The 9,911-nt window shown below is 56.6% G+C and overlaps 1 protein-coding gene across 2 annotated transcripts; it reads right to left on the bottom strand.

Moving 5' to 3' along the window:
- Positions 1–1,066: 1,066 nt before the first annotated feature.
- PIGV (phosphatidylinositol glycan anchor biosynthesis class V) lies at positions 1,067–8,959 on the bottom strand. 2 transcript variants are annotated; one of them, XM_064471314.1, is made up of 4 exons: positions 8,868–8,959; positions 4,837–4,990; positions 2,287–3,444; positions 1,067–1,467 (listed from the first exon to the last, which is right to left on the bottom strand). In XM_064471314.1, the coding sequence occupies exons 2-4, from the start codon at positions 4,921–4,923 to the stop codon at positions 1,159–1,161; spliced, it is 1,554 nt and encodes a 517-aa protein (XP_064327384.1). In that variant the 5' UTR covers positions 4,924–4,990; positions 8,868–8,959; the 3' UTR covers positions 1,067–1,158. The 2 variants fall into 2 exon arrangements, with proteins under 2 accessions (XP_064327384.1, XP_064327385.1); XM_064471315.1 differs by lacking the exon at positions 8,868–8,959 and adding an exon at positions 7,142–8,735.
- Positions 8,960–9,911: the final 952 nt, after the last annotated feature.

The following is a 9,911-nucleotide window of genomic DNA, read 5'->3' as shown; positions in this document are numbered from 1 at the left end:
GAGCGTGTCCAGAGAAGGGCAGCGGGGCTGGGGCAGGGTCTGGAGCACAAGTGTGCTGGGGAGCGGCTGGGGGAGCCAGGGGGGGTTTAGCCTGGAGCAGAGGGGGCTGAGGGGAGCCCTTCTCGCTCTCTGCAGCTGCCTGAGAGGGGCTGGAGTGAGGGGGGGGCTGGTCTCTGCTCCCAGGTTACCAGTGACAGGGCGAGAGGAAACAGCCTCAAGCTGCGTCAGGGGAGGTTTAGGTTGGATATTAGGGGAAATTTATTCTCTGCCAGAGCGGTCAGGCCCTGGCACAGGCTGCCCAGAGAGGTGGGGAGTTGCCATCCCTGGAGGTGTTCAAAAAACATGCAGACGTGGCACTTGGGGACATGGTTTAGGAGGCCTGGGGGTGTTGGGTTGGCAGTTGGACTCAGAGATCCTAGACGTATTTTCTAACCTTAACTATTGAATGATTCTGTGGTCCTGGGGGAACCGGGGCTGAACCAGCAAAGGTGCCTGGCAATCCACACACCTTTATCAGGGCGTGCCGGGACCCCAACTGCCGCCTTCCCCGGCCCGCGGCACGCCATTCCCTGGTACAACCCCAGAAGAGCAGCCAGAGCCATGTGCCCCCCCATCATGCCCCCAGCCCTGCCCCGCGGTCCCCCCTCAGCTCTGCCCTGAGACATGGCCAGCGCTTTGGGAGAGAAGGAACCGGAGGGGCCTGGGCGGCTCATGCAGGGCAGCAGCATCCTCCCTGCAAGAGATGCCTGCTGTGCCACCAAGGATGCTTCCCGGAGGTTTCCCTGATGGATCAGAATCTGACAGACACAGATCCTTGCCACAAACAACTGCTCTGTGACTGTACTTCCCCCAGACAACACAGGAACTGAGATCCACTCCCTGTCCCGGGCAGCTTACAGGAATTTTGGCCGACAGCCATAGTGACTTAGAAAAATTTGGCCGTAGTGACAACAGAGAGAGGGGCATCCTGGCAAAGACACCCGCCTCAGACACGGCCACGCGGGGACAGCTCTGCACGTAAGCAGTAACCAAGGATTAACACCTTTACAACCAGACAACAGCATCGTTACATGCATATCAGGTTTTATAGAAACAGTGAGTTTCAATTCCGACCCACGCTCCTGCCCCACGACCCGCCTGTACCAATACACACCCCCGCTATGTCCACGGCAAGAAGTTGCAGTGCAGAATCAGCCCCAGCAGCCAGTAGGACAGGAAAAATCCAAGAATGCATTTGCTGAGGGGGGTAATTAATCTACAGTTCAGCAGCAGCCTCACAACAGGGTTTCCAGGAGTCCTCTTCCCACAGGAACCGGGAGATTTACTGAGAATTGACTTCTCAGTGCGAGGTGCCACGGTTCGATTATCAGTCCCTTCGCTCCAGAGCAAAGGTTCGTATTCCTGAAGCAGGTGAGCAGAGAACCAGTACAGGATGGGAGAGGAGGAGCCAAGGAACCGGGTCAGCACCTGAAGATGACAGGCAGAGCAAAAAATCACATAAACTGCAGGTCTCCAACTGCGACCAGCCCTGATCCCGAGGCTGGAAGGAGCCATCTGCCTGCCTCAAACCAGACTGCTGATATCTATTTAAATACAGCCCCACTTCGTGATGCTAGGATTTATTACATTGAAATGAACCACCTCTCAGCTCAACTAGCTTTATTAAGACACTTGTTGTAAGCAGTCAAGTGGTCCCTGGGTTTTGGACAAACATGGTGCCTAATTACCACCATCTCACTGAAATCCTTCTCACTCTTCAGCTCCAGAACTGGGCAGGGACAGCAACTTCAGGGGAGACTTGAATCTCACTCTTCAATTATTTTTCCACTGGAACCCCCAACCTTTAATGCCACTAGCTGTATCCTAAAAAGACCTTCAAACACTTCCTAGAGACTGGTGACAGGCTCTGGGTCCATTAAGCTCAGACCAACATGATAACGACCTGGTATCCTTGTCTTCCAGCAAGCCAATGAGCAGGGCTTGGCAAGCCTGGCCTAACACACTCGTCAATCCCCACCTAACACCAGCCGGTCCCTTTGGTCCCCGTCCTGGTATCCTCATCACACTGAGCTCCTGGCAAACTCTCTTCGGGAACTCTCCAGCAGGAACTAACTGGAAATTCCCTGTGGAAGTAGCTCCGAAAGAGGAAAGGCAAAGCTTTTGGTTCACATTGCCCTGTGCTGCCCTGCAGCTGGGACAGCCTCAGGCTGTGACTGTCACCGCCTCAGCCACCACACTGCACTCCCCTTAAGAAATGACTCCTGTGTGTTGCTATGAACGTCTTACCTGCACATGCACGCAGAAGAATCCAAACGCCAGAAGGACTGTGGCATGGACCACATACACGAAGACAGCGGGGCAGCAAAATCCAGCTCTTGGTTTACCCTCGTCTTCACTCTTTCTTCTCTCTAGACCAAGAGTTATGCAGTGCCAGGGGTTTGCAATGATGTAGGTCCAGGCAGCCCATGAGCCCAGAAGCGTGACAGGCAAAGCAAGCAAGAAATTTGGTATCTGCCTGAGCTCAAAATACCTTAGAAAGCCCACATTCCAGTAAGCGTCTTGAATATAGGAATAGATCACAGGGAACTGCTGGGAGCACCAAGGGGGTTTAACCCCGTTCATGGCCGCCAGACGATAGCCCTTGTCCAGAGCCAGCTGCAGCAGCGGCTTGGGAACAGCCTGCTCCAGGCCGGTGCCAGGGCCACAGAACTTCACGTAGGCATAATACTGAAATAAAGCAAAAGGTAGAAAAATCCCAGCACACATCAGAACTGCTGAAGATGCCAAGCTAAGGACTTGCTTCCACAACAGAGGGAGCTTCCTTCCTGATCCCAAACCCACCTGGAGCTGGAGGGCAAAGCATTTACTGCGGGAGTAGAGAAAGAAGCCAGCATTAATAAGCCCGTTGGCACGCACCCCAGAAGCAAGGGAGAAGAGCAGTCCACTGAGCCAGCTCTGCCCCTTCTCCAGTTGCCACATGGCACTGAATGCCAGGAAGGCAAACATGCTCTCTGAGTAAGCAGCTGCCATAAATACATTGGCAGGGCTGATAGAGAAGAGAACGGCAGCAAGGAAAGCCACCCTGCGACACTGCAGCACGACGCAGCCCAGCTTATACAGGGCAGCGGCTGCCAGGACAGAAAAGAGAGAATTAAGAAGTACGGCGGATAGCAGGAGGCAGCTCCGCAAACGCAGCAGCCGCTGCAAGGGCCACAGAGCGCCCTCGGCCACAGCACGCACGCTCAGGGGGTACAGCGGGAAGAAGGCGCAGTTGTGCTCGTACAGGTAACCACGCTCGGCGATGAAGAGGAAGTGCTCTGCGTCCCAGTGCGAGAGGCCTCCCAGCAGCTGCTCCAGGAGCAGGTCCCACAGGCCAGGCTCAGAGAGGCGAGGGGGACAGAAGGCGTCCGCAGCGTGATCTGGGATCAGGAGGTTAAACAGAGCCTGGAAAAAGAAGAGAGGACTGAAATCCAGCGGAATCCTCCTGTACCCTACTGAAAGCACCGAGCAGGAGGACTCCTGGGTTTCAAAGGGCACAAGAGGAGCACAGAAGCCAGGCTGAGAGGCTTTGCAGCACGGACACCTAAAAGGCTGTGAAAAGGTGCAAACACAATCTTTTGAATGGAATAAAGCTCTGGAACATATCCAGCATGAATGCCCACAGAACTGGACAGGGAAAGCTGCTCAGCCCCATGCTCAGGCACATCTAACTGCACACCCTCACACCAGGTACCTCTGCAGCATCGGGAAGCCTCCTGCTCTACTCTGGCATTATTGTCCCAGCTGATGTACAAGGGAGAGGAGACAGAACGAGAGAAAAACATTTCCCCACAGCAAACTGATGCAGAGAACAGCAGCCGATTCCCAGGCCCCCTCTCTAGTGTCTGGATCACTCCAATGACTCCATCGCCTCTGCAGCTCAGCGTGCATGCAGGGGTTCGCTTCTGGAGATGAGCAAGGCGCACACACCTCTGCCTCCAGGAACCTGTGGTGCTGACCACATTTTAAAGGTGAGAGGAAAACCCAGAGAGCTCATGAGACAGGAGGTGTGCAACTTAATGCACTGTACTGTAATTCCAAATGAAAATACATTTAAAAAAAACCAATAACCCAAAAAACCTCAGATGGTAAGTTTTTAGCTTCACTACACTTAGTCTGGGATGAGTCCCCTGCCATAAATTCCATGTTGGCAGAGAAAAAAGGCCACACTGAACAAATTGGGACTAAAAGACATACAAAGCCGCCGTTTTACCATGAAGCACACATCTGGTCTGACCAGGCCTCTGGCATTTGTAACACGGCGTCTTTCATCTCAGCCGACAGTTCCACTCAGCCCTACCCAGCGGTGACCGGGGCTGCCGCAATCTGCCAGCTGGCTGGCGGCCTGCTGCTAAAGAGCTTTCTCAGGCTGATTTTGTTTCAGGAGGGCCACGGCTACAGCTATGCTCTTTGCTGGCTGTCTCGGTCTGCACAGGTAGGATGGAGTGAGCAAGCAAGCTCCCCCACGCTCAGAGAAGAATGTCTCTTGGGAGGAATGTGCAGGAGAAGATTATTGTTCCTTTTCTGTTTATTATCTTCCTCTCGTGCTGCCAAACTGGCCTTTTGCAGCAGGGCATAAAAACACAGTAAGTTACAAGGAAATTGATGTAATTTTACTTAACAGCAACCTGCCTCCCTGGATGCAGCTGGCCTGTTGGTTCTCCAAAGGAGAAGATGATTTCCCAATCAAGCAGAACCAGCTGGCTCACGGTGCACAAGGCGGTATGGAAGAGAGAAGCCTTGGAGCAGCAAACAACAGATGTCGCAGCATCTTTGGTTCGGAAACAGGAGACTTGCCTGCAGCAGAAGTGTCAGGGCTCTGCAGCACACTGCAAACCGCACGACCTCTCGGAGGTGGGGATCCTGCCTGCTCGCCAGCTCCATTCTGAGCTTGAAGGCTGCCTCAGTGGGTCACTGATGCCAGGGGAATTCTCCCTCCAGTTTTGGAAACCTGAATTGATAGAGAGAGAGAACAGAGAAAGGTACTTCTGGCTTCAGCCATGTTTGTAAATTAGGCGCCTTTATTTACTATCAGGCACCTCAAAGGGCTGCACATCTCTATGAACAAGAAAGTCGGTTAAGAAAGAGATCAGGGATCTGGAAGATGACGCCGAAGACCTCTTTGATATTGTTCCTGTTAAAAATATTTCCCTGACTTCTTAACCTTGGCCAGGATGCAGAGGGAAAGAGGTTATAACATGTTCTCTCAGCCCATTTCTTACCAGGCCAGTGTAAATACCAGAAGCAGACAGGCTCGCTGGCCTCCCCAGCAGCTGCCTCAGCAGAAGCACCAGCGGCTCAGGCCAGGACTCCCCCGAGCATCTACGCACACGTTCAAGATCCAATGCACTGAATGGGATTTAAAACTTTTTTTTTAATAGAGGCAGAATTAAGATGTGGACTCTGAGCATAACATCCATGTGAGCAGTTTGCCGACTGGGGCTGGCAGGCACGCTCTCTCCTCTCTCCTGCCCTCTGCCCAGCCTTTGGCCCTGGGAAGCCAAGAACAGCTTTATTCAGGGCTGCCTCCATGGCACCAACTCACCTCAAGTGCTGGGTGCAGTTTTGGGCACCACAGTACATTAAGGATATAGAGCTGCTACTAGATAGTGTCCAGAGAAGGGCCACGGAGTTGGGGAAGGGTTTAGAGGGGAAACCGTACGAGGAGCGGCTGGAGTCCCTGGGTCTGTTCAGCTGGAGCAGAGGGGGCCGAGGGCAGCCTCATGGTGCTCTGCAGCCCCCTCCCAAGGGCAGGAGGAGGGGCAGGGCTGGTCTCTTTGGTGACCAACGCCAGGGCCCGAGGGGATGGCAGGGAGATGTGCCAGGGGAGGGTTAGGCTGGGCATTAGGGAAAGGCTCTTCCCCCAGAGGGTGGTGGAGCCCTGGCACAGGCTCCCCAGGGAGGCATCACGGCACCAGCCTGGCGATGTTCCAGAAGCACTCGGACACGGCCCTCAGAGACACAGTGTGAATTTGGGGTGTCCTGTGCAGGGACAGGAGTTGGGCTCGATGGTCCTTGTGGGTCCCTTCCAGCTCAGGGCATTCTGAGATTCTAAGAGCCCGCAGCTCCATCAGAGCAAGGGTAAGGCGCCTTCTCCAATACGCAGGTTTCCCCCAACCCCTTCCATCGATCTCCAGGATGTGACACTCGCACCACTCCACCCTCTCCACCTGTAATTTTCCAATATTTTGGCAGGGATATGGTCTCCAGAGTGAGGGCATCTGCCTGTCAAGCCAACTGCACATGCTAAGGAGGCTCTCTTCCACCTCTTCCACGCAAACCTCACCTGCAAGATTTAAAACGCTTTGTGAAGTCTCACTGCTTTTTCTGTATATTCTGGATTGACGTTCTGGGACCAGCTACGAAAACTACTGGCCCGGAGCCACAGAAGGCAGGCAGTATCTGTTACGCAGCTTTCTGAGATAACACATTTCTTCCGTTGGTTCCCCAGCCACCAACTGCTTTTCAGTTTGAGAAACAGAAGACCCACAGCTCTCGCTGGGTTCCAATGACACCACATCCTGCACTATTTCCCACCTGTCGTCTTTCTGATCCAGCGCCTCACAATACATACAGATCCCCGAGCCAATCGCTCAACGATCTAAAAACACACTGAGGTTTTCCTATTCCCATTTTACTGATGGGAGAAAAAACCTGGCAGATTTAAAAACCGCATGAGAGCACAGAAACCAAGTCAGCAGCGAAACAAAAAACAAGACCCAAATATGCTCGTTTATAGTCGCAGTCCCCAGCCACACGATTACGCTTCCTATTTAGCCACATAGAAACGTTTTGGGTTTGCTCATATTCTCCTCTTGCTCCAGAGCACTCACAGCTCTCCGACAAAGCAACTAGTGGGAGGCACATTCTCCTGAATCACGAAGCTGCAATGTTATTTTAAGAGAGGAGGTACTTCAGCCCAGCTGTAAATTCTATTAAAGCGCATTCACAGCTGCAAATCCTATTAAAGCAGAGCGGCAAAAATTGTCTCAGCGCTTTAAATATTTTTTAAAAAGCAAAGAAACAGCTTCGCGTGAACGTGCCAAGCGAGGCTCAAAGCAAACGGCTTTAAAAAGCCTGTTCCTGTCACGACACAGCGCACCTTGCAGCGGAAAGCAGCGAAGCCTACAAAAAGCTGCGGCCCACAACCACCGTTCTGGTAGAGAACACGGCCTCAGCGCGGGAATGTCGCTACCCCGAAAAGTGCTGCGTGAAGGAGCACCTGCACGCACGAAAAAAGGCAGAATCGGGTTAAAAATATTTCAGTAGAAAATGATGCAGTCTTAATTAACACTAAAGACGAGTTCTGGGTTTCCCTTCACTTTCAGCTATTAATTCCTTTTTGCTCGCTCTGAAAACCGTGCTAAAACCCCCAATGCGACTACGAACAAAACAGACGCTGAGTAAATCATCGTGTAAAGGAAAATAGGAATTCAGCAAGGTCTGCAGAAACGCAGTGGAGAGCGATTGCCGCCCGGTGGCAGCAGGCGCTCGCCACAGAGGCCTTTCCTCCCTCCGCACGCCCGGCGATCAGCTCCCGGCTGGGGTACGGGGCTCCGGTTGGGAAGCCTACTCCAGCCTGCGTCCCGGGAACGCTTGGAGAGCAACGGCTTGGGCACCCCTTGGCGCGTCTCCAACCTGCCGTGAGAGCCAGGAGATCCTCCAGGCGTGTTTAAAACCCGTTTTAACCAAGATGTCAAAGAAACAAGACCGAATTTTGGAAATCCCATTTGCCTACGCGCTCTCTCTGCGGACCTGGGAGCTCTCGGCCTTGGTCCGGAGGCTGCAGCCCGCGTCAAGAAAGGGGGACGTTTCTACCCTCACACCTTTGGTGACAGCTCACGCGCGCAAACAAAACCTACGCCGGATCAACTCGAGAGGACGGGGCCGCCGAGCGAGCGCCGGAGCTGCGGGTGCTGGGGTCAGGTCCGCGCACACCGCGGCGAGCCAAGCCTGAGAAGGCGCCGCCGTCGTCGCGCGTGTTCGTCGCCGCCATCGCGCGCGGCGACGTAACCGATCCCGCTCCGCGAAGCGCGTCCGCGCGCGGGCCGGCTTCTGGCGAGACGCTGGGGACCCACGCTGCGTTTCTGCGGCTCCCTTCGGACGGGCAGCGCTGCGGCGGCCGGCGCTCAAGCGGGCACGAGCGAAACGCAGAGTTGTTTCCCCTCGCTCTGGAGATGAGACAGGCTGGCGATTTGCAGAGCCCAGCTGAGGTTATGTGACAGTTGAAGCGCTTGATAGGGATGTTTCAAGATTAAGGACAGTTATCGCTTGTGTCTTTATTAAGAGATTAATATTTAAGGTCAGGCAGGACCGGCCTGCCTTAGAGGCACAGGAGGGCCCACCCCGCTGCCGCCGGCCCCGGCCGCCCACCCCCCGGAGCCCGCTCCCTGCCCTCCCCTGCTCCTGGCGAGGCCTCTCAAAAGGGCTCGTCGGGACGTTAAACCCGAGCCGCGGTTTATTTCCAGGCCGGGCCCAGGCGCCGGCGCCGGCCGCGCTGCCCCCGTCAGCCCCACGCCAGGCACGCGGCCCGTGCTCCCCGCGCGGGTGGGACCCCCCGGGGCGAGGCCTCGCGGCCGCTCCCGCCGCCCAGAGCCGGGGGCCGAGCGGCGGCCACCGGGGCCACCAGAGGCCTGGCCCGGGCCACCGGGCCCGACCCCCGCGCCGTGCCTCAGGGCCGCGCAGCCCCGGGGCGGGGGGGGGAACGGAGTGCGGGGGCGGGGGGTTGGGGGGGGGATCTTTGAGGGGGCGGGGCTCCCGTGCACGGGGAGTGGCGGGGCTCAGCCCCTCCCCCCCGCGGCGCGCGCGCGGCCCCGCCCCTCCCCCACCTGAGCGCCCGGCGCGCGGCTCCCGCGCCGGCTCCATCCCGCCGTCACTGCTTCCGGCCGCGCCCCTTCCGGGCTGCGCGCGCTGGCGGGGTTGCGTCACGCCGTGCCGGGTGCGCGTGTGTTGGGGGGGGAGGTGTGGGTCAGCGACGCCATCTTTGTTAAGGGCGGGCGGAGGCGGCGGCGTTCCCGGCCACGCCGCTCCCGGCCCTTTCGCTCCCCCGGGACCCCCCGGCAGCCCGGGTCCGGCGGCGGGACCCCGCCCCGCTGAGGGACGCCGTGCTGGGGCGCAGGGGGGCACTTTACCCCGTGCAGGCCGCAGGGCGGCCCCGGGCCTGCCCCTGTTGTGTCGCAAGGCCGGGGAGCGGTGAAGTGAGCGGTTTTGTTTAAAACAAGAAAAAAAACAAACCCAGGCGCTCCCGTGCAGCGTCCGTGAGAGAGGGGAGGCTCCCTGCAGCCCCCCCAGACAAGTTTAAACCACCTTCCTCCACGGAAGGGATGGCAGTGGAGGAGGCCGCAGGCCTGGCCCGCTCCCGCCAGGGCAGCCAGTACCCGTGTCCTGCCCCGGGCTGCCCCCAGCGCCCCGCATCCAGCCTCCATCCCTTGCCCCGAGACCCCATGCTCGGGTCTGGCACCAGCCGCGCAGAGCCTTGCGGGAGGCGGGAACAGCCCCGCTCCTCCCCGGGCATCACCAGCCAGGAGCCCTCGCTGCCAGCGGTGTGTTCCCTCCTGGAGATGCACCAACACCAACCTCAAACGAAGCCACACGGCGGCTGCAGCTAGGGCACGGCTTAAACAATTCTCTTGCCAAAACACATTAAGCAACATCACATAACAATAAGTGTATGTTATTATATTAATTACTTACTGTTACTAGAGGGTGGGCAGGTTTCCCTCAAGATCTCGTCCACGTGATAAAAGAGGCATCAGGTTTTGCTTTCGCCCTAACCAAGCTCACGCTACGCTTGAACCACATGGCAAGCCCGTGGCAGCAGCACACTGTCAGGTCGCGCTCCCGGTGCTGGCATGGTCAAGAGCAGCAAGTCT

The sequence above is a fragment of the Phalacrocorax carbo genome, chromosome 22 (assembly GCF_963921805.1).
Source record: "Phalacrocorax carbo chromosome 22, bPhaCar2.1, whole genome shotgun sequence".
Taxonomy (NCBI): Eukaryota; Metazoa; Chordata; class Aves; order Suliformes; family Phalacrocoracidae; genus Phalacrocorax; species Phalacrocorax carbo.
Note: the sequence above shows the minus strand (reverse complement) of the source record. Positions and strands in the feature narration are given on the sequence as shown.

Excerpts from the sequence above, each read along its gene's own strand:
- PIGV (XM_064471314.1), bottom strand. The coding sequence starts at position 4,923 with ATGGAGCTGGCGAGCAGGCAGGATCCCCACCTCCGAGAGGTCGTGCGG. Across the intron at positions 3,445-4,836 it reads CCCTGACACTTCTGCTGCAG|GCTCTGTTTAACCTCCTGAT; the intron begins GCAAGTCTCCTG and ends TTCTTTTTCCAG. Across the intron at positions 1,468-2,286 it reads TCTTCTGCGTGCATGTGCAG|GTGCTGACCCGGTTCCTTGG; the intron begins GTAAGACGTTCA and ends TGTCATCTTCAG.